A 24611-nucleotide genomic window follows, 5' to 3' on the forward strand; every position below is an offset into this window, starting at 1 on the left:
AAGGAGGAATGTTATTACATGGCAAAAGGCATTTTAATTTTGAGCTTATGAAAGTGATCACACACAGTAAACAATGTGACCGTGGAAATATCTGAAAACACAACAACACTGAAATGAAATGAAATGAAATTCACCTACCAAAATTTGTCAAGCTGGCATGTGACCAGATATAAAATGATTCTCAGCATTAGTTATTGCATGAATAGACGTTGAACATTAAAGAGTTATGTCGTGTAAATGCACTCAATAAATGCCAAATAGTGATATCAAAAATGAGGTTTGATTTTTTTTATGAAACTTTCAACAGATATTTGAAAAAAAAATCCGACAGACTCAGTAGAATTTATTTTTTCACGGCAGCAAGTCTGTGTACCTTGTGTGCATCTTAATGTGAATGCATAGAAGAAATTATTGATGAATTATATCTGTGTAGTTACCTTGGAGAAGTGTGTGCCTCAAACTCATTAAGACGTTAGGAGCTGAATGCAAGATAAGCCAGGAAGAGTGACAGGTAGACCACTGCACTATTTAATGGCATGGGAGCTCTCTCTCCCTGTGAGTGTGGGTGGGCTGGGGGGGGGGGGGGGTCTGCCTTGACTGACTCTATTTGTCTATGTTCTGTCTTTCATCTCTTAATCCCTGGGGGGATAAAATTACATTCCCTGTCACTGATGTCTGAACACGAGAGCCGAGGAGAGGACAAACTGTGAAACTGGTGTGTAATTCATGAGGAGAATCGTGCGTCATTAGCACGGTGTAATTTATTGTGCGCCACACAGTGTAAATGTATGCTCAGCAAGGTCTGAAATTAGCTTGCACTGAATAGAATAGATTCGATTAGAAAGCCTTTATTGTCGTACAGAATAATATACAACAGCTGCTCCCTTTTCAAGAGCATCGTGACAGATAGTCAGCTGACCAGCAACAACAGCTGCTTTTTTACTGTGTGTACTGTAGTACACTGCAGGTCTTTTAGAGAGATTTAAAATATTTAATTGATTTCCTGTACCTTGACAAGAGAGAAAAATTGTTGTGCATGACTTTTTATGTAGGAAAAGATTTGCAGAAGTTTTGTGTGCCCTTTTAGCCACTGCCCTCCTTCGCATTCACCCAGCGAGATTCTCACTGAGGAGATATCCTCGCACTTTAGCCGCTGGCCTGTGAGCGGCTCAGCTGGAGCAGATGCGTGATAAATGCCTTGCTGAAGGGCATGTAGTTCTTTGGGAGAGCTCCACTCAATCACTATTTCCACCTCGAATGAAGCAGTCCATCTGGGGAATGAACTGCTGCACACGAGATACAGACTTAAGACAACTGCCTCATCTGTCATTTCCATTTGGGCTCGTGGTTTGCCTGTTTATTTGATTCACCATTTATCATTTGTTTTTAAGGTAACAGCAGAATTACACCCGGGGGTGTAAGTACCCTTGGTTGGAAATCACTGATCTGGGTAGTTTTTAACAGCAACTTGTTGAGTCTATATGTTCTCAAAATGAATGTGCTGTTGTCAGGGGAGCTGAGAGCACAGAGCACAGAGGAGGTGAGATGATAATTAAGGGGAGGCAGAGTTCGACTCAGGACCTGGAACACACTGAGGATTTGAGATATTTCCTATTTGTGGTTCTTAAATAATTGTTTTTCAGGGATCCCAGAATTGAAGCCCCTTGGTGTGCAGCTAAACTTTTCATTTATTTCAAAACTTGCATGGACCACTTCTTCAGACAGTCACGGTGAGGCACACACACACCACCAAATCGGAATTTCTGTTTATTATTCTTTTTGCTTTTTGTTGCTAGAAGACAATGTCCCAGTAAAAATGTAGTTTCTACTTTTGGTGTGAGCACAGTGTTTTGAATATGTGGAGCTATCTGTGGCCCGGGGAGGTTTCTGATAGCATAGTGTTGCAACACAAAAGGTTTTTAGAGAGCAAAAAGACTTTGTCGAGAGCACAACAAGATTGTATCCGACAGGTCTCTGTGTGGCCAGGGAGGGCTGGAGGAAGCAGGGGCATGCTACAGTAAACTCCCATTCTGTATGAGGGTGAGAGAGCGGGGCTCACCTGTTTAATCCTAATAGAAGAATAAACAGGTCTTCTTTACCTAAGTGCTACAAATGCAGAAATTTAAACATATCAGTCTGTGCACACTAATAAATCGTGTGATATGTGATGTAGCTGCTGTTTGTAACAACATTTACTGAACACTCAAATATATTTAACTGATTTTTGTACATTTGTTTTGTTCTGCTGCAGATTTACAGAGTTTCTGGAGCCGTTTGAGAGAGTGATTCAACCAGAGGAACTTTGGCTCTACAAGAATCCTCTCGTTGAGTCAGACCACATCCCTAAGAGGGTCATGTTCGTAAGTACCTTCCTTCTAAAATGATGAATTCTGTTATTACAGCCCTGATTGCCTCTAAATACTGTGTCATAATTGGAATTCTACATGAACCACATCCTCTGCTCAGTTCTGACTAATGTATGTGGTGCAGAAATCCTTCATTCGGGAGAGTCAATACGGTAAAACCTCCTGGTTCCACTGATGAGGTGAGGCCTGAATCATGTTGATAGAACGGGGGTCTTGGCAAAACTGTGGTGATTAGTGCTTCGAATGTAAATATTACCTTCGCGTGGAATGAAGTACAGGGTTAGGATGAATATACCAGATACAGCACGGCCTGAAAACGCCTCTGCCTCATACCGTGAACACTAATAAAACTTTAAAGAATATTTTGTGCGAACATTTCTGCCCAGCATGTATTTGAGCAGTTGGGTTGATTTTGTTTTCAGTGCAGTTTTCAGCCAATCACACTTCAAATTCAACGTACTGGTCATTACAGAACTCATTGTTGTGACTCATACATCGTTTTCAGAGTCTGAGATGGAAAACACTGCTTTCAAAACGTGATCATGGTAAAATAAAACAGGAGTGACAAAATAGAAACAGCTCCCATAAAATGAGAAATACTTTGTTTCCATCTACTACCAAAAGTCCACACCGTCCAATGACATGAAATCTATGGGAAACAATTTAAGCAGTGGGCTCTCTTCTGTATATGTGCCTAACAAATTTCATATATCTACAGTGAAGTGTACAGTGAGGGAATTAAATTTTACATGGAGGGCACTACTGAGCCATTTTGCGAAACGTAAATCCTGAGACTCATCGTTCTAACATCAAGGTACTGTATAAAACATATCATTTCCATTGCCAGTAGGTGTTACTTCACCATGGCTCCATCAACACGCTGTTCAACAAAAACTAGAAAGCTTTGCGTAGAAGTACTTCGAGGGTCTTTAGATTATGCTCCCCAAATATGATGTTGGCCTGATGAAATGTATTTGTGAACTTCAAATTAAGAATGGCTGACGTCCTGCTGGGCTTGTGGTATGGCTCTAAGAGGTTTTTTGTAAGTCTTGTGATCATACGTGTGGTTACTGAATTTCATAATACTGTAGGTTAAAAGCCCAAAGTCTTCTTCATTGAATTTTTGTAAGGTGTACGTTTTGCTGCACCCAAACACATGATCCATAGATTTTACCCACATCTAATGAGAGTGTTTTATGAAACTGCTTGGGTCCTAATGACAATTTCTAAGATTGTAAGGCTTGCACATGCAATAGATAATAGAGCAGTTTAACATTTTGTGGAAAAAGGCTTTTTTATTGCCATGAATGTGATAAAAAAGATTAAAAGCACTCTAATGTATGTACAATAAGTCTGATGCTAGAGCCATGATGTCAGTCAAGAAGCCTGCCTGTCAAAAGTTCATGAATTCTCCCTCCAGTTACAACAGTAACTTAAAACAGAACTCATGACCATATAAACCTGATAATCTCAGCTGAATGTGCTGCATATAAAGCAGAACAGCCTTTTAAAGGTGCTGCAATATGAATATTGAGAAAATGTGTTTTCAGTACTGCTGTTGCAGAGCATAAATGGAGCCCTGGTGTGAAATGGATATGCTATATTGAAATCCTGACATGTAATAAACTCTTTTTTCTACCACATTAAACTGCGAGCAAACTATAGTTAAATATCGAGTTGTTATTAGGCATGGGAAACTTCAATGTATTTTTTGCTGATGACAAAACTCAAAATAATGAGTGTGAGGACCCACACCCCCACCCCATTCTCATGCCTGTTAGGTAAGAAGGATGACACACAGCAGTCAGGCTTCTTCAGTGTCATTGCTCTGACAGTGGCCCTGAAGTTGTGCAGAATTTATCTGGCCATTACAAATAGTCCATGGTGGGGATTTACATGAAGCTACATTATGACTCACTCTGACCTTCATTAAGATACTGTATTACCCTGTATGCATGCAGCCTTAAGAGTCACCCTTGGATTTTCTCATTACAGGAGTGGCGGGAATATTCTCAATGCTAGTTATTTATTGATGGGCCCAATGAGTGTGTCTCTTCTGTTGAGCATAGCCAAAGGCAGCATTGGTAGAATGTGTAAACAGGCCATTAGCATTCAGCCCTCAAAACTGTGCCTGAAAATCTGATCTCATCTTCAAGGAAAACCTTCCTCCTCACATTTCTCTGCAAGGATGTTGTCCCAAATACATAATGCAACTAACTATTACAAAAATTAACTGATAATGATTTGTACTTAACGATAAGTTATTGACAGCAAGATTCTCAATGGGAGTGTTGACCATCTTTTAAGTAGGGCAATGGTGAATGGTACAAAAAAAGAGTTTTGCACATAAAGATCTCTACTTATAATATCTAACAGTCATCCATATACCAAGAGACAAAAAAATGTTTGAAAAGTTAGAATATCTATAGAAATGTGATTAAAATGATGTTGGGCTTGAATATAAGTCATGTTGAAGGCAGTGCTAATTAAAAACAGACATGACTGTCACTTTGTGAAATATTGTTAGACAAAACCCATTACATTGTCAAACCTTTTAAGATGTTTTAAAATACTTCAATGTGCTTCCATGGCAACTTAAATCTTCTACTTTCCTCATCTACATATCCCCCTCCACATCTTTGACAACTGTATAATACCTTCAGGATTGCTACTGTATAATTTTAGCATAAGAGGAGCAACTATAAGTAAAACACTGTTAGAAGTTGTAAATGGAAATGTCCTCAATCGTTAATAAAAAAGGCAGTGTTGGGCCACCTTTGGTGTCGGCACCACTCGGGTAGATTTGCATAGTTGTTTCACTCTGCATTCATTCTGAGGAGTTGTGAAAGTGTCTCAACCTGACAGATAGTGCAGCTGTTTACACCGGTTTCCCTCCCGACCTCAGTGATAAACTGATGGGGACTGCTGAGAATTAAAGGTCACTGATACGCAGGATGCGTTTTTGGCAAAAGTGATTGATGCAGCTACTGCCTGAGTTACAGCTTTGGTGCTTCGATCAGTTTTGTGAAGAAACGTTTTGATATCGGAAGAATGTGATCCTGTGTCTGTGTTTTTCTTTTTTTCATTGACCTATGAAGCATGCAGTGTGATGTTATTCCTGCTATAACATAATTTTTTTGTTCTGTATGTGTAAGGGCATGTTCTTCACTGTGACATTGGGTCTACAAGGACATGTTGGATTATTTAATTTCAGATTCAGTCAGTAAGTGTTAGAGCACTCAATCCAAGTGTAATTACACATTTGAATCCAGCTACTTCAAAGGGGATTGTGAGGTGCAAAATGAGTTTATAATTGGCAAAGATACACAGATTCACAGGCAGCAGAACTGATGAACAGCACTCAAGGCAAATTCAATATGTGTCATAAAAATGGATGTGAAACCCAATCTTTGTTGTTTCCACTTCCTTTGCCTAGGAAAAGAAAATATATTGAATTTGGACAGAAAGTTATTAATACAATTTGGGGCATGAATAATTACCAAGGTGCTGAGGAGGCCCGAAATCTCTTATCAAGTGTGGAGCAAAATTCTTCTCTGTGCAGGCAGTGATCCCACTGAACAATAAAGTAGCTTGTTTGGCCCCTCAGTTTGTCTTGTTAGAATTAACTCTGCATAAAAGATTGGTTCATGTCATTACCTGAGGCGAATGTCATTTTTTGATTAACCCGCAAAACAGACCCTGTGGAATGCAGTGCATCCCTAATGTCACAGTAATGACTGTACATTTTTTTTGTCTTGATTTTCTCACAGGCAATTTCATTCCTCACCCCACTGGCAGTGATATTTGTGGTGAAGATAATTCAGAGGACGGACAAAACAGAAATCAAAGAGGCTTGTTTAGGTATGTGGAGCCAATTACTTTAAATGTCATGAAATTGTTGCTGTTAGTCACAGTCTTACCTACGAGAAGACTGGAAATGATATGCATAGTCGCTTCACACAGTGCAGTCAGTGGGATTTTTTAATAGCCGTGAAGAAGACGTCTCTTGGTCTTTAACATCTTTCACCTTTCCCAAGTGAGTGTGGGCTAACTGGACACCTGTAAGTATTCCGTTGAGGTTAATGGTGAAAACAACTCTGTAACATCTGTTGCAGTCAGCGTGATACCACACAAGTTCATCTTAACCACAGCAGTCATGCGCATTTACACCCATTAAAAATGTTCATGGTATTTGGTTGTTTCTCGACTGAGCATTTCTCTCACACTGATTCTCCTCCTGTTTGCAATCTCCCCCGGGTCGAGGGGCCGGTGGGGGGTTTGGCACATCTGAGAGCATTAAGAAAGTTTAACACAAATCCAATTAAAGAGACACACGGATGAATCGGATGGATAAAGGGTGGTTAAGTCTACTATCAGTATAGAGATTACATTGCTGTGTAGAACTTAACAGGCCCATTGCTGCCTGCAGCGGAGCACTTGTACGAGGCTTTATGGCCGTAGAGGAAAACAAAAATCACTCAGAAGAACAAAGTCAAAAGAAGGCAGTTATTCCAACAAGTTTCTACAGCATCATGTCTTTGAACTACTGTAGTGTGACCTATAAACCTGAGAAGACAAAAATATCATAAAAGCAATTATTTGGTTGCATGTGCAGTTAAAATGTAGCTTATTTTTATTTATCTGCAGACCTATTCATCCCAAACTAAAATCACAAAAAAGAAGCTGTCTAAATTCCGGCTAAGGTTGTCCCTTTCAAACACAACAATATCACTGTGCTGGCATAAATTAATGGCCTGAGTTAGATTTTCACCACTTGGTTTTGCTACTTCAGTGCATAAATTGTTTGATAGATTGCATTCTGCTTTGTTTTCCTTTGGAGTAAAATGAACACAGTGTAGCCTTTGTAGGATTGTCTAATAATGTCTAATAACCCTTTATCATTCCCAAACTCCTGCAGCTTAATTGCACGATTATCTATCAGTCAGGCTGTAATGACGCCATTTTGAAAGTTTGATTACATTTTCCAAAAGACTACCCTCTGAGAACGACACAGAGATGATTCTGCTGTGATTGTTTTAAATTTTTGGTTACAAAGCATGAATAATTTCAGATTTCATTATTCATCATCTAAATGTGAGATCTCACCACACAAAGCTTTATTGTTTGGTGTTTGCAGAGGAAGTACTCTTCCAGTTAGTGAGAAAAGGGGGGAGTTTTTAATAATGCAAGTTTTTGTAGTCTCTACATATTGGGTCTGCTATATGAACGCTCTAGTCCTCTCTGGGGATTTGAAGTACTCCTCCCTTGCTTTGTTAATGATTAGTCCATAATACATTAGATGTTGTGGACAGAAGCAGAACCGGCAGGTATGTCTCTGATTGTTCTTTTTCCTTTGAGCGGTTTTTGTTAAATCAACCAACCAGTCTGCAACAACTTGGCAAAAGCACTCAGAAGCTGAATGAGAAAGTCTCAGCAATGTAATGGCAGCAATCCTGTCTTTACTCAATAGGTTTCTAATTTCCTGAAACTGTGCCTTGCTGCAATCACTGGTTCAAACTCGGGGGTGCAAGTGCATATAAATGTGGTCAATTTGCTGACACAGCACAGAGCAATTTAGCAAAGCGACAAATGCAGGTTGAATAAACTATTAAGGTGCTCTTGTGGCGAGCTTCAAGAATGGCCAATCACGTAAACCCTTGAGAAGTAACAGAAGTGAAGTCCATATTAATCTGGAGGAACAAAGTTGCAAGGCATGGACATACAGTACAGGACAAAGTTTCCCTAAGAACTGTATGTGTCTCTGATATGCTTTTAATGCCTCCTTTATGAATCTGATCAGCCATGCTCCTCAATCTAACTTGACAGAAACTGGCTCATTTGGTTGCCAGGAGTCTTACAAACAAGCAGAAGTGCAAACAAATGGACTGCCAGAACTGTGTTAGTGCTACAGTACTGTCGGCTCTGGGCCACGGGCAAAATTAATTAATACTTTAATGACCATCAGTAAACATCCTAAGTGTGGAGTATGAGAGAGAGAATGCTGCTGCAGCACATTTTACACCACACGTACTCGGCCTCCTTAACGAACTGGTCAAATGGAACATGTATCATTTTGGACTTTCATCTCATCTGCATGGGGTCTGCCCAAATTAACAAGCTGTTAAATACCATTGACACTGTGCATCTCAAAGCAGCTCATGAAGATAATACATTTGAGAGCCAGAAACGTGGGGTGAATTCAATTGGCCTTCAGACTTCTGGGATTAACCTATGAGGGCAGTCGCTCTGGCTAATGATGAGCCCCAATGGTTTGCTTCACAGCTAATTAAATGAACGTACGGTTACAGTGGGATTCCTACCTGCCAACCAACTGTACTTCTGTTTCCTATTAGGAAAGTTGAGCTGAAGTATTAGTAGTAATTGCTTCACAGTTAGATAAGCTGTACGGCTGTAGGGATTTGTTCTGGTCTTATATTTTAATATGTGAGTGATATTTACCAGCATTCAACAGTAACTGTTAGCTCTGCTTTCATTTTTACCCTTTTTTTTTTTTTTTACTGGCGGTGGATCAGTCTGTCGGTTGATTGGTTCATCACTTTGATTCAACATGAAATATCTCAACAACCATGGCATGAATTGCTTTGAAACTTTGTCCAATCACACGCAGTTGTGCTGAGGCACCACTGTGAGGTTCAACATTATTTGTGGCATGAAATTGATTGGCGTGAAATTTGGTACAGACTTTCATTTCCCACTGCAGGATTTCAGGATTTGTGATAGCATCAGATCTCTTGACTTTTCCTTCAAACTACGTAGATCAACACACAAAACATAGATGATGAACGCAGCAAACAATATAACAGCATTGAAAGGTGTTGGTCAATTCTCATGCATTCTATCCAGCTACAGCCGTGTTATCTCAGTGACAGTTTGTGATCACTTGAAATTGAGTATAAATGTTCACTTTAACTCAAGGATGAGCTGATTAGATTTTGGCGGTGAAAGGTTAAAGGTCACTGCAGCCATAACTCTAAGCGTAACACAATAATAAACCCTGGACTAGTCGGTGGAAGTGTGCATCTTAAGATGGTAATTCTTGTCTTGTGTGTGTCTGTTATCTGTGTTGTGTTTAAAACTCTCCTCCTACTGCTGCTACAATTATGAAAGTCTGTTTCACACATAAAACCAGACAACCATCTGTCCATCTGCAAAGGGAATTCCTATGAACCTAATTGGCAGTTATTTGTACAGTATTGTATGTGGCTAACCTGCCAGAAACAGCAATTCACTGACAGTAAAATTAATTATTTTAATGCGCATTACTTTTTTAGGAATGTTAATCATATTGAAAATGCTGCGTCAATCTAATCTGCCCCATCAATGAACCTCTGTGTGCTGAGATGCTAATTTGACCGTGTCTCTCTCCCTTCACCTCCAGCTGTGTCCCTGGCTCTCGCACTTAATGGAGTCTTCACAAACACCATCAAGTTGATTGTTGGCAGGTATGTTAAACAAACTGAGGCCTTTCACAGGCTCTGACAGTGATGCTAAGTGGTTGCGGGCTCTGAAGATCCCACTTCTTTCACTTACTAGATTTATGGCTTACTAGATGTTTGACAAGCAGAAGGAATTTTCTCTACCGAGCACATATAAACCATCCGTGTTTGATTTCCAGACCCAGGCCCGATTATTTTCAGCGCTGTTTCCCAGACGGAAAACTGAATGCGAGGATGCTGTGCACCGGGGATCCAGATCTTGTCTCAGAGGGACGCAAGAGCTTCCCCAGCAGCCATTCCTCCTGTGAGTATCAGTCATCAGTACAAGCGGATCAGTGACAGCACCTGTCAACACAAAGCCAGGATATATCAGAACGCACACTCTGACTTATTAAATCGACACACACCTGTGCTTGTTTGCTCAGTTGATCTTGACGGTCTGAACAACATTACGCACAAATAGAAAATGCTGTAACAAAGTGCTTAATTCACATCACAAAGTGGCAATGAGTGGTCATTCAATTTGCACATCCCGGGGGAGCTTGTTAAGATGCTTATGGATTTGGTCGATTGAGTTGAGCGCATTCAATCTTGTTGACGGGGTGAATGAGCGCTGGAGTTCGTGCTGTGTTCAGTTGAGCAGACCAATGTGGGGCGCGGGACATCTTTTCGACCATATTGCTCTCCAAGCTGTTTTCACTTCAGCAGCGTGTTAAATAATTCACATGTTTTTCTGTTGTCCTGCAGATGAATGTTAAGCGTTATGCATGGAGAGTCTACTGTGTTGAATAAACCCTCGGCATTATGTGCTGCATCGGGCATGTAAAGCTTGCATGCATGCAAGACAATACATCTCCGAGAACATCGCTTAGTGACCTTGCTGCCATTGAACGTAGAATATACTGACTGAGTGGCTTTGAAGTGTCTCTTCTTTCCTGCTCTAGTGAATATGCATCTCAGAAAAGTCCAACAAAAACACCATCAGCAATAAAATACTTACACTGGAGTTACACTGAACCTCCTGCTATCTATTATGCAAAATGAAAATTATATCTTTATATCCTCCAGTGAGCTGTGCCCCAAATGTGGAACTCTTGATATTTATAATGTTTGCTTTTGTTCAAAATTCTTCTTACATTTCCTCTCTAGATTCACATTCACACTTAACAAGGTAATTATGTAGAAGTACGACCGGATTGTGTAAATAAGCAAGTGGTGGCGTCCAACTGAAGATTTTAACTGGCACAGGTTAAAAGACGTGAAAAACAAAGTCACTATGAACATCTTGAACTCAAGTTTAAGTATTTTAATTAAACCATGAATGTTTGATGTGAGTTTATAAAAGAAGGATTCTTGGGAGGTAGAGATCGGAAGCGCAAGTGCAAGGAAGCGGCGCTTGTTCAGTGGTTTGTGAATGCTTTTAATTGCCATCCTGCTGTGAGTGTGACTGCCTCGACTCACAGTTAAATGAAACATGGGACTAATTGGTCTTTGTGTGCTAACATAGGATGGCAAGATGGTATAATAGATGGGATGGCGTAGATAGTAAATGTTTTCATTGATATAAAAGTGGGATGAAATTTTCTGATCCAGTTTTAGTCCAAATCTTGTTTTAGCGTAATTTCAAAGTTGCACACTAACAGCTTCTCAGACACCTGCCTTAAAAGAGAAATGCTTTGAAGTGCTGGCTCAGTCCCATTAGAAAAAGCAGAGAGGGACATTGCCCCATAATTCACTGCAGCACTGTGTATGGATTACATTCATCTGCACGGCAGCTCTAATAGCCTTATGTTGTACTGTGAGTGAGGAAGTGATTGAGAGAGCCATGCGACGGGGGCACAAGAAGCACCCATATGCCACCGTGTCTAGAGAGAGAGACGAAGAAATCCAATTTCCTGTCTGTGTCCCTTTACACCAGGACAACGCTTGTTGGACCATGCAAAATATACAGAGCTTTTAACCAGACTCATGTGGCAATGGACAGGGAATAGGGCCAGACAGATGAGAGGCATGAATGAAGCCTTACTCAAAGTGGCATCCGGACATAATGAAACATCACTTCTGGCTGGTGTGAGGCCCAAGAGACGGACGATAAATAAAAAAAGAAACCTTGCATTTACAGACTCTCCCAATAGATGCTATATAATCTGCATGAATGGTAAACAGATAACCCAAACTAATCCATCAAAATCAGCCAGAATTAAATAATAAATACACACCCAACTTCAGTGTTTCGTGGCAGCTGTTTTTTTAAAGCACACAAACTATTATTGCGTTTCTAAGGCTGCTCAGATTCTCTGTGATTAGATTTCTTTTCCTCACCTCGTAGCAAAGTAACAGAATAACAGAGATTGGAGGAGACAGTTCCCAGAAAGAGAAAAACAAACAGATAAATACAAACTCCCCCGAACCCACTGCACCAATATTCACAGCAGTAAAGCGAGCAGGCCCTATGGCAGTAGCTGTAAATTGTCTCCCTCTTATTCTTATTCATTACACCATCTCCCCCTGTGCATATTAAGCCATTAGATATGATCAATTAATGTGCACTTTTGGAAACCATCTGCCATCTTCATCTCATACATTCCTTCCCATGCCTAAATGAATCCTGTGAGACAAACCTAATCACATCTGTGAATCTTCACATTGCTCCTTTCACTTACACGTAACTATCTGTATTAAATTAGGCATAGCTCGGAATGTCTATCATATTAGTTCAGCATCTAGAGGGAGAAAACTGCACTAGTGTGAAGTGTACTCTCATGTGCTTACTCACTTAGATGCACCTCATCGTGACTGGAGTGTGGAGAGGGGTTGAAGAACAGCTGCTGTAAGAGTGCAGCGATTATTCTGTGCTAATAATGAGCTCCTGTTGGCTTTTGTATGTTAATGGATGAACAGCCTTGGTGCCCAAGTGGTTGGTTAATATGCATTACTTGTGGTCAAAGGCGTCTCCCATTGGTCCCTGCTGGGATCAGAGGTCAAAGCAGGAGGAGGAGAGTGGGAAAGGCTGGGAGACAGAAAACATAACCACTACTGCCAGTGATTGGACACTTTTATGTCTGTGTGTGTGGTCAGGTTGTTCACTGATAGATATTACACCAGAAATAAGAGGTTAGGAAGGCACTAAAGAGTGGCATTCCCCAAATTACTACACTTTGCAGAGGCTCTAACCAAAGCATAAGTCCCCTCTTCAAATCAAACATGTGGTTTAAAAGAAAAAGTGTTCTTCCTGGATTCACTCTAAACCATATTTTCAACAGCTCCTAATGATAACAGTTGCTGCTGGACTGTGACAACACATCCAGGCCTATATCTTTCTCTGACTGACTGACTGACTGACTGACTGACTGACTGACTGACTGACTGAGTTGCAGTTTCCCTACTAGCCATTTCTCTTTCAAAATGAGTCAGTGCAAGTACTTTCGTCCTCTCTCTACTGTGTTCACTGGCAGAGAAGCAACTGTGTTACCCAGAAGAAGGCAATATGTTGTGGATACTCTCTTGCTAAACCTTCTGTCTCAGTGATCAATTCAACAGAATTTAACAGAAAACACATTTATGTGTGTGGCAATTCAGTCAGTCAATGTCAATGACTTTGGAGAGTAAAGGTGCAATCTCAGGTGACCACGTTTCAGCCCTCATATCTCAAACTCGTATGACTGACAACAGAAACAAATAAGATTATGTTTTTTTGGGAAGTCATCAGTAATACAATACAGTAAATGTGAGCACATACAGTAGAAGCACATAAAAAGTACTGACAAAGCTTAAAGTAGTGTGACAACTCAGTTTATGCTGTTGTGAATGTGTCACAGTGTTAGCTTGTTAGCGTTTTGACTTGACAAAGGCCTTGGCCGAAACCTTGTCAAATATATCTCTGCAACTGGAGCTGAGTGTGTGCCGTTCTTCTTTCCTTTTCTCAGCTTCATCCATCGCCAGCACCTCTACAATTACGGTGTGTGTTGTTCCTCATCCTAAGCTTGTTAGCATTTACCAATTAACAAATACAGTTGTTTTGGTTAATGTCGTTCGGGTAAGGGTTGAAAACATTTTTTTAACTTGAAACATTGGACTGATGAAAGTTTGACCTCCATTATATTAGTGCCAGGAAAATTATCAGCAATTTCATTGTAGTCCATAGCTGAAAGATTTCAGAAGCCGTATCTATGCAAAATCTTTACATATGTAAAATCTATGACCCCTAGGAGACCCATTTCAATTTATCATGCTGGGCCACCTCTTTAGACACGGCATGCATCTCCAGAAAGCTGGTAACCAATTATTAGAAAACATTACATATAAGAAGAACCACACATCAAACTTAATGAAGATTTAATAACAAAATGTTATTTGCATGCTCCGCATGTTTACAGCAATCATTGTTCTCCCAAAATGCAAATAAAGACTCTAATAATAAGACGTAGTCTACCGTCCCTAGCTACGAAGTTGACATTTTGTGACAGCCTATTTTAGATGGTGTTACAGTCCCATGCCTCTGCTGTCAGAGAGATATTTTTTCATAGCTTCTCAACAAGTGAGAGATTTGATGAGCCTTCATGATGTACCTGCAGGCACATTGAATTACTGGTTTATTAATCACGTCTTGTTCTGAAACATTTTTTCCCCCTCTACCTTTCTGAATCTTTGTCTAATTTCTGTGATGTTTACAGAGCCCCTCCTCCATGTTCTGCTTAAAAAGCGCAATCAGGCTTGGTTCCTCTTCACTCACAACTTCTGAGTAAACTTTGTGCTTGTTTTGAAGATGAAAAAAGCAATCACACTGCACTCATCACTCTCATTAGGCATCTTTGTTTAGTCTAAGGGGAATTATTTTCCAAGGTTTTTAAAATGCATTAAGTGGATTCATTACCATGGTGTTTTCTTCTTTGCTGGCCTCCCTGCTGTCCTCTGGCCTTTCTGGGACTCCTGCTGCCTCTGGGGGAGCACCATTCACTGATTACAGACTACACCTCATTTTCGCTGTGTAATCCCACCGCTGCAAATACACCGGCTTAGTTAATTATGCTAATTTCACACATTGAAATGTGAAATGTTTCAGCGGCTCTTTGGGCATGTGTGGGAAATACATAGTAGCTGTCCCTGCTCATGTATTATTTATACGGCCAAAGCATTTCTATTAGTGCAACACTCCAGGTGTTGTCTGTGTCTGCAAACATCTTGGTTGTATGTTGTATGGGAATAAAGGATGTTTCCTGTTACAATGCCCCATTTCCTTTCATATAACATACTGTAGTCATTCAAAAACCATTTTGTCTAACCTCATTGTATCTCTGTTACAAAACAGGTCAAAAGACCAAACAGGTCAAAAGACCAAACAGGGAGAGTTACAGTATATACTGTATATCTGTCTTGATTACTTCACAATCAGAAAAAAAGCTCAATAAATAGATCATTAGCTGGATTTTAGAGTCTTAAACTAACCTGTCAACTAACTAATTATGATAGTTTCTTTAATTGATTAAGCAGTTAGTATTTGAAGTAAACATTGTGCTTTTCTGAGCTTTGTTTCCTCTGTTTTATTTCTGTGAGAACAGTACACAAAATAAAGTAGGAAATTGAAATTGCACATTGTGATTAATAAATAAGTGTGTTTCTATCTGTGTTATGAAAGTGCTGTCTATGTTTAAGTGATGAGGGATCAGCACTGCAGACGCTGCAAAAAGGTGTCTAGCAAATGTGTCATCTTCTCATGTAAAACTGCTGCGAGTTTAAATGTTCACTCAGCTTACTCGGTCGTGGATATCATGGATAATTTAGTCATGTCTTTCCAAATGAATAATGTAATCATCTTAGGCATGGTTAGAGCTGTAAAAATGAATGATGGGAGCTGCTGTGTGATTGGAAATGTGGAGAGTTCGCTTCACTCAGAAGTGAGATGAATGGGTGCTGAGGGATGGTGAGGCTGAAGAACTCAGTCATGACCTACAGAGGCCGCTGGGCCGATGAACTGAGCTTGAAAGTTTGAATGTAATGTGTTGTCTTGTGTGTCCATGTGCGTGTGTGCGTGTGTGCGTACTTTCTTCTTTTTAATCCATTACTGTCATACAGTATATCAAATATTAACTCAGCACATCTCTTCCTCCGAACATCAACAAAAAAGTACTTCATGTTATTTTTTACTTGGAGATATACTTGTTGCAATTTGATCTCTTTTAATTAACTGACTTGCCAAATCTGTGAAAATATATTTAATGTTCAGTTATTAACTGCTGATCCTTGATGACTGATATCAACATTAATATTTTAATGGGGAAGTCTGGAGATATGATGACATGAGCAGCCCTCCCAGTGGCTTTCACTGAATTTCCATGGCTTTGCTTTTCAGCTCTTGAAATGTTGTTGCATATGACATTTGTCAATCATTCTTGCTGTGAATATTCTTCCAATTTAGTATGTGAGAGCAGTCAAGGAACATTTATTTGGTGCTACGATTGATCAGACTTCTCCTCCTTTTCCTTTTCTTACCAACAGGTACCGTAAGATGCTTGTTGGTGTGTGAACTTGTGTACAGTAGCTTACTATCAACTTTTGATTGACAGCTAGCTACAGAATATTTTGATGCCACTGACTCAAAATGTGTATCTGCTACAGGAAACATCAGGTTTGCAGAGCTGTGTGGGTCACCCTGCATGCATACTAATCAAAAATCTCATCAACTGTTGCTGCGCTTGAGTTTTAATGCTAATTAGAAAATGTTAGTATGCTCCCAGGCTTTACTACAGAAATTATACCCATTAAACATCAGTCTCTTAGTGTTGTCATTGTGCACATGTTGAGAGGTGGAGACAATTTAGCTGAAAGCACCACTGTGCCTGAGCTGCTCCCTGCTATTCCTTTGTTTTAAAGCTTTTTTGTTTCATTATTATTTTGGACCAGGTAATGTGAGTGTTTTCACTTAAAGGGATAGTAGCATTTTTTTTAAAGTGGGGTTGTATGATCTACAAATAGCCCCTAAGTACTTTAATTGCAGTAGAAGACTCTCTGCACTCCTCCCGTTAGCAACGCCAGCCCATAGCCCTGCCCAGAGATTTACAACATACATTGTTGGTCCAAATAAAAACTGTGTTTTTCCTGCACCTTGAAGGGCTGGAAAAAATTATATTATAGCGAACAATGGAACTGTGTATTTTTTTTTCACGTAAAACCTCTTTTAGGCAGCGAAAATAGGCCGTTTCTTTGGGTCCATTCACAACAATGTATGTTGTAAATCTCTGGGCAGGGCTATGGGCTGGCGTTGCTAACGGGAGGAGTGTAGAGAGTCTTCTACTGCAATCAAAGTACTTAGGGGCTATTTGTAGATCATACAACCCCACTTTAAAAAAAAATGCTACTATCCCTTTAAGTTCCAGTGTTGATGAGATTCAGCTTGATGAGATTGAGATGAGAGGTGAGGACTTTATATCCACTCACTGATTGGTAACCTGAAAACACATACAGTCTTTATTATTATTATTATTATTATTATTCTATTATACTGTATTCTGTTTATATGTCCATGTATCCATACACCCTTGCATCCTTCATTACAGTCTGCCACAGCTTGCTATGCTAACCTGTGACCACTCATGATGGGGGTGAGAAATGAGCTGGTACAAAAACACAGGTGACTTTGACAAGGCTTGTCAGCAACAGTTAGCAGGGTGTACAACAATGTGCTGCAACAACAGGTCTGATGCAACAGCTCCACATTATAACTTTGTGCCAGATGTTACAGCAGACATACAAGGGTTTGGTAGCAACAACAAGGAAACGTACTGTGCCAAAATCCATTACACATTACATTCAGTCCTGCTGAGGAACTCAATGCATGGGTAGATTTTACAATTACAGTAGAATGCAGTAAGGGAAATACATTAGGTAGGTGACATTGTATGACTTCTTTTTTTTCTTCTTTAAATTAAACCCATATCAGCCTGTCCCAGACATCCAATATATTGGTGTAAATTGCCTAATGGAGAATGCTGAGTTTTTATTGGAATCAACTCTTTCAAGCGCTGCGACAGGTGGACTTTCTGCCTCTTCTTTCTCACCATCCTTCCTGTCTATCTACAGGCTGCACACGTGTCCCACCGTCCTTAGTATTCTTGGCCGGCTTGTCGCTTGAGTGACAAATGGGCAGCTGATGGCTGCTAATGTGTGCTGTTTGCGCCTGCTGCAGCAGTAAACTAATGACCCCATAGCTCAGCGCCACCTTTTTATGGCTTCATGACACAACTTTTAATTCATATGGTTAGACCACCGCTGTTTCTCTTACACAAACCACTATGAAACTACCCCCCCCCTCACTCCCACTCCCAGCACAGCGTGGCCAGCAGCTCAGTCACATTTCCTTCTCAGGCAGGGGTTTATTCACTATGGCCTCAGGTTGTCAAACCATTGGTGTGCCTGTGCAGAGGAGAGCTGTCGAAACTAACTGAATATTATGCATCAACTCCACACTAATGTAGTAATGTGGTATAATTTGGGACTGACAGTTCCTTTCTTATCTTTGTTTGCAAGAACCAGCCACTGAGAAGCTCATTTTGTAACAGTTATTGGCTCAGGGACGCTCACTTGTGCCACATACTCCACATCGGAGTATGTACATTGCTAAACAAGTCTCCTCCAGTGTGTGGGTAGTGCTCTGCAAGTGTGTTGATGCGGCTGTCTGTTTACCCTCGCCGGCTCTCAGGCACCTGTCACACACAGTGAAATTAGTGTGGAGATATTTGCCTGAGTCGACTGAAGTTTTGTCTCTCAGTGAGTTTACCTGCATGTGGGTGGCAGTGGACAAGCTGTACAACTCCCATCTGTCTCCTTCATTGTGTGTTTTCTGTCTGAAATGTTGTCTTCTTTACTTACTTGTCAGCATTGCTTGTTGAAGACTTGCCCATCATGTCGTGTCGGTGAGTTTTACAAGACAGCTCCCTGACACGCGGTCACGGTTGATGACTTCGCTGATGAACAAGAGGAATTGTCACAGAGAGGATGAGAGTTTTCAATCTCAATGTTGAATGTAACACTCCGTCTTGACATCCTTGTCTTCTTTCTCTTTGTCCGCCCACTTCTGTGCTTGTTAGTTGCGTTCTCTGGTCTTGGCTTCACCTCCTTCTACCTGGCCGGGAAGCTGCAGTGTTTCACGGATCAGGGTCGAGGGCGTAGCTGGCGTCTCTGCGCCATGGTGCTGCCTCTCTACAGCGCCATGATGATTGCATTGTCTCGGACCTGCGACTACAAACACCACTGGCAAGGTCTACCTAACTGCTGCACACACAACACACTCATCATTCATCTGTGCCGACTGTGAAATAAATGCTGCATATTCTCCACTCAAAGTTAAATCCATGTGTGTCAGCCAGACAAGTGTTGCTGTGCAGAACTTTCCATCACACCTTGCTCAAGGCATTTTTAATATAATATATAGAATTTATAAAGCAAACTCTGGATGATGTTTATATTTCCAACAGCGTTACAGATTTTTATCTTAATCAGCATGACTGACAAACTTAGGAAGGCCCTCAAAACATGCACATACATTTATTCAGATTGAGCAGCCTGCTTATTTTCCCAAAAGATTCAAAAATTGCATCTTATGAGACTTTCTGTCACACACAGTATAATGGCAGGTTTTGATTTCCTGAAAACTGCCTCAGATGACAGTGAGGTAGCATTTAATTCAGCAGCCTGGGAAGAAAATTATAATTACAAGCTTCAGTTTTTCATATTTGCTCTGAAAGAACTGGAGGGAGACTTGGATGGAATAGAATGCCTACGTGTGAAGGGTGTGGGAGACAGTATGTGGTAATGTGATGACAGCTCTGTCATAAAGTGTTAATTAGTTTTAGAGAGCCATATGCTTCTGGTGAGCAGGGCAACAACCAAACAGACAACTGTTTTAACAACCAGGATTTATTTACATACAGTATCATTATACAGTAGTAACAGGCAAGCTTACGGCTTTGTGGCTGCTCTCAGTATTCCTTAGCTGTACACTTAGGTTTTCTCCTCCTTCTCCCCAGTCTGCTGGGAGATCAGCAACAGTGCAGTCCATTAAACTTGTGAGGACCCAGTGTAAACACAAGCTGGGAGCTCCCATTAGCCTAGCTGCTGAGCCATGCTTGATTGATACCAATATTCTCACCATCCCTTTGGAGGCACTTTGAAGGTACGGTCTGTCCTCCACAGGGAAAGGCTGGCCTTCCAATCACTGTCTCAGTGAAGCCACCAAAGTAAAAGCACTCGACAGGAGTCAATGAAACATTCACAGAGCAGGATCATGCACTGAAAGGTTCTTGAACGGAGGAATTCGATGTTATACAGTGTTTTAGTTCACCCATAAGGAGAAAATAAAAGGAGCTGATATTATGCGAGGTTCTCCTTCAGCTGCCGCAGCAACCAGCTGGTGATGTCATTTTGATCTATACCCAACAATATAGGCTTAATATTCAGCATGCCAGTGTGATATTGTATGATGTATAGTAGCTGAAAGGGAGTAAGGCATTATATGAAACTGTTCAGTATAGATGACAAAGTGTCAGAGACAGCATGTCCAAAGGCAAATGCTCAGTAGAAGTAATTCATCACTTTGCCTTTCAGTTTACGTTCAGCAAACTCCAAACTAACCAGGCATGACCAATGCTCGATGAAGCCCCATAGCACATACAGTAACGCCTAATTAATTGTGTTCATTATGAGAACAAGTGTTGTTTCTCTGCCTCCACATAGGCTAAAATTAAATATAGATGCATACCTTAAAATATATGTGTTTTTGTGACGTTGCAGACGCCTTTGTTGGAGGAGTGATTGGGTTGCTGTTTGCGTACTTCTGCTACCGCCAGCACTACCCACCCTTCCTGCACACGGACTGCCACCTGCCTTACGCCAGTCTGACTGCCGCCGCCCACCCGACCTCGCACCCCCAGGACGACCCGCAACCCACTGACAATGCCACCACCCTGCCCCTGGAGGGTTTAACTGAAGGGCCAGTATGACTAGTGGCCACCGTCGAGACTCCCCCCAACACCCTCACCAAACCACCGAGCCCGCTCCCCCATTCCCAGTGACTGACTGGGGCCTCGTATACATTCCAGTGGACAGAAATACACCCACCTCCCCATCACCATAGTGTTGCACCCAGTCTCGGCGGCACCTACATACCTTTTTGTTTTGTTTTTTTATATCCGGTTCTTGCTCAGCAGCCGTGAAAGTCTATATTTAGATGTGATGTATGAGAGGAACCTACAAATATGGGACATCACCACTGAGAGGGAAGAGTGAAAAACATGTTAAAAACCTGAGGAAACAAGTCTCACTAATGGCTGTGAAGGAAGATTAAAATATTTACAGTGCTATTGGTATTTTTGCTTAATAAGGGATGTGGCTTGTTTCATGGTTGAGTATATTTAAAGTTTGCCAATTAAAAGGTGAAGACAGAAAGTTGGGGGGACTCGAGAAATCCCATGAAATGTCACAGCAATCAAACCATGAGATCACTCATTAATTAAAAGATTTAAATATAAGTTATTAGATGTGACACTAAGCATCAAATTTGATTGAAACTACAGTAGTACCAGAAAAATAAACCTCTGATATTCAGTGCATTTCAGCTGGAAAGTCAGATATGCTGCACTTTCAGAGGGCACCAATGTGTTGGTTTAACTCTGGAGGGCACTGGTCACTACTGTAGATTCATATCTTCTTTGCTTTTAATAATTGTGGTTGTCCATAGCAACATAATGATAAATATAGCACCAATACACTCTGGAGAAAAGCACTGGTCCAAGTCAAGCTGGTATACAATGTTTCCCAACCCCTCTAAACACCTGTTACTATTCTACCTTCCTCTATTTTTTATTATTCCAGCTCTCCATGTCCTCTTGGGTTTGTACAGTTTTCCTGTGCAATCCTGGACATCACCATCCCCCTCATTCTTTTTCTCCACGCTGTCACTATCTGACTTTATTTCTCACAACCGCTGCATTAACACATGTTCCCAGGGGTTGCACAGGGACATGAACCCAAATTGTAGCTCAATGAGTGCAATCAATAACAGGCAGGTGGGAATGGCTTGGCGGAAGTGTGCCTAGACAGGCACAAACTCCAATCTGATCCTGCATTAATCCTCATTAAGGGAGGTCAGCCACCACTGCTTATCAGAACATTAGGACTATATGAGATGCCCTATGGACTGCCCAAGCATTGCAAATGGCTTTCAGCCTGCTGCAGCCCCACAAATAGACAATCTAGCATTCGGCAGATGACAGGCTTGAATCCGGGACAGCGATTTTGATGTATTATTCATTCATTAAAGTTCTGTTATTTATTAATATTTCCAGACTTAATTTAAGGACATAGCGCTGAAATGAAGCAGACACCAAAGATTTGTAGCTTTTTTCCGCATGGGTTGTATGTGCCCTGTTATGCTTTATTAACAGGGATGACACATAGCCCGATTACTGGTTCCCTGCCACCAACAAAGCAATTTGTCGCCTCTTACAAGTTATGTTAGAAATGATGGATAATTTTGTTGCCTTGGTTACCATGTCTTTGCTGCTGCCATTGCTGTGACATTAATGGGAATCTCAGCTTACCTCCAACCCAATCATGGTACAGAGGAAGGGAAAGATTATATATTTGCACCTCGGAGTGAGGGAGGAAAAACATGAGATATCCCATCAGAGCAGCATGATATGAAGTGAGCACCAAGCCAAATGTAGAAGGCTGTTTTGTAATTTTATGATCTTGTCAGGATGTTAGTCTAGTTTATTTTATTTTATTTTTTTCTACATTAGTCCGTCTCCACTGTCAGAGGAACACACGTTTTTTGTAAAAACTAAAACAAAAAAAACCTTAATTCTGGGCACAATTTGGCTCGTGGCACATGGAAAGAAAGATAAAACAAACTCTGTGTTCAGAATTTGTTTAAACGTAATTTATTGAAATTCACCTCTGTTTATCACTAATGCAACCCATTGGCAGCTTCTGAAAACCGTATGAGTGTGTGCACAGGTTTTTATGAAAGGCCTGTCCCACACCAATGCAATACAATACAAAATGAAACTTTACAAAGAACAAACGTTTCACGAGAGGGAGGAGGTGCTAGACTCTGCGTGTCAGACTCTGTGACGGGACTTGAAGAGACTCTGAGAGTTGACTGGAGGGAAGTTTGTAACCTGCTTACTGGTTCTTCAGTCTTTCAGCATGAGCCTGGAGATCTGTGACTGTGAGGCTTTGACATGTTGAGTAAGGTTTATTGGTGAAATGATTGTGGCACAGACGCATTACAGTACTGTACGTTCTGTAAACCTGCATTTGCTTGACATCCTGATGTTTGTACCTTGTCATTTTGTTTTGGTGCAGTGTGTATTGGATGAAAAAGTTGTTCAGAAAATCATGTCTGTATCTAATTTTGCTTTTTAAAGATTTCTTATTTTCACAGATTCCTTCAAATCATTCCATGATTTGTTTTGATTTGGTGCTATAGATACTTTTCTAGAAGTAGGCGTCACTTTTTTCAGACGGTGGATGTGTCATTTTGAAATAAAAGTTAGATTTTCTACAGACGAAAAAGATTTTACATATTTCAGTTTTTTTTTTTATTATTCAGATGCTCAAGGGCAAACCCGTCTTTGTGATTTTGTTCAATCATTTCACCTTCCTGAGGACTGAAGGAATAAAAGTAACTAAAAAATATCAAAGAATAATGAAATTATTATCAACTATAATAAATAGGTGTCTGAAGAATAACGAGTGTAAGATTTAAGAATCTTTGTTCATGGCATGCCAGTTCCATTTGTGAGAAAAGACAGTTTTCTATGAATAAGCATGTCTGGCCTTGAGAACTCTTCGAGCTGTGTTTTGCTGTTTATATACTTTATGTACCGTAAAGGACTGCAGCTGTGTGAAATCTGTCCATTAAGAAGAAAACAAAGGAGCCTAGTGTATCTTGTCGAAGTGTCATCGTGGGAGCCTGCGTTTATCGTTGTGACTGGAACTCTGAACCGCTACACATGGATTCAACATATCATTGGAAACAAATTGAAGTTGAGGATGTTGAGATTGAAAAAAAGAAAAAAAAATCACTAATCAGATCATTGGTGTTTCCAGATTATTCACAATATGCAAATGAACAGTCTTACATCATGGACATTTGAATGAGCTACTGTATATCCCAAGTTTGGTTCAGTGAATTTATGCCTGTCAGACTGCAGAGTGTTACTGAGGCAGCCGAGGAAGTGTGTGTGAATGTAACTCTGTTCTAAGTGTGCTTTTCTGCATCAGTTGTGTTGCACTCTTGTTTAGGGAATTTCCAATAAACGTATGTATGCTTATCACTGCCTAATGTTTTTCATTTCAGGATTCAATCAGGATGTTGGCGAGGGCAACTCCTGAAAGGTGAAAGCTGAGGATAGATTCATTTTAAAATGATCTGTTACAAAATACTCTCTGCCATTACTTTGATCTTTACTTTTTGTCAAGCTATTTCTTGATCTTGCCAAAATCAACTTGCAATTCAACATCAACATAATCTTCCAAGCCAATAACATTAACTTGATAAAGCATTTCTATTGCATTCTGCCGAATGACTAAAACCTGATCCCTGGGCTACAGAACACGATTCTTCTGGCCCTTTGTTCAAATGGATAAATAACACTGAAACAAAAAGTTTTTGTGGAGGTGTATCAACTATATTGTTCATGTTATTTCTATTTACTAGTGTTTCTGTTTGTTTTTGAATATTGGCAAAACTTGTATTTCATGGGGGCCAGGACTTTAATTTTCAAGT

At 40.5% G+C, this 24611-nt stretch overlaps 1 protein-coding gene across 1 annotated transcript in view; it reads left to right on the plus strand.

The window, feature by feature from the left end:
- plpp4 (phospholipid phosphatase 4) overlaps positions 1-23888 on the plus strand; it is a 54105-nt gene extending 30217 nt beyond the window's left edge. Inside the window, exons 2-7 of the mRNA XM_085800586.1 lie at positions 2252-2360; positions 6137-6227; positions 9766-9829; positions 10003-10127; positions 18907-19077; positions 20609-23888. Coding sequence (XP_085656712.1) covers positions 2252-2360; positions 6137-6227; positions 9766-9829; positions 10003-10127; positions 18907-19077; positions 20609-20817 — 769 coding nt within the window. The 3' untranslated portion in view covers positions 20818-23888. The remainder of the gene's footprint in view (positions 1-2251; positions 2361-6136; positions 6228-9765; positions 9830-10002; positions 10128-18906; positions 19078-20608) is intronic.
- The last annotated feature ends 723 nt before the right edge of the window (positions 23889-24611 follow it).

This window comes from Trachurus japonicus, chromosome 15 (genome assembly GCF_045865225.1).
Source record: "Trachurus japonicus isolate A0001 chromosome 15, Traja_1.0".
Classification (NCBI taxonomy): Eukaryota; Metazoa; Chordata; class Actinopteri; order Carangiformes; family Carangidae; genus Trachurus; species Trachurus japonicus.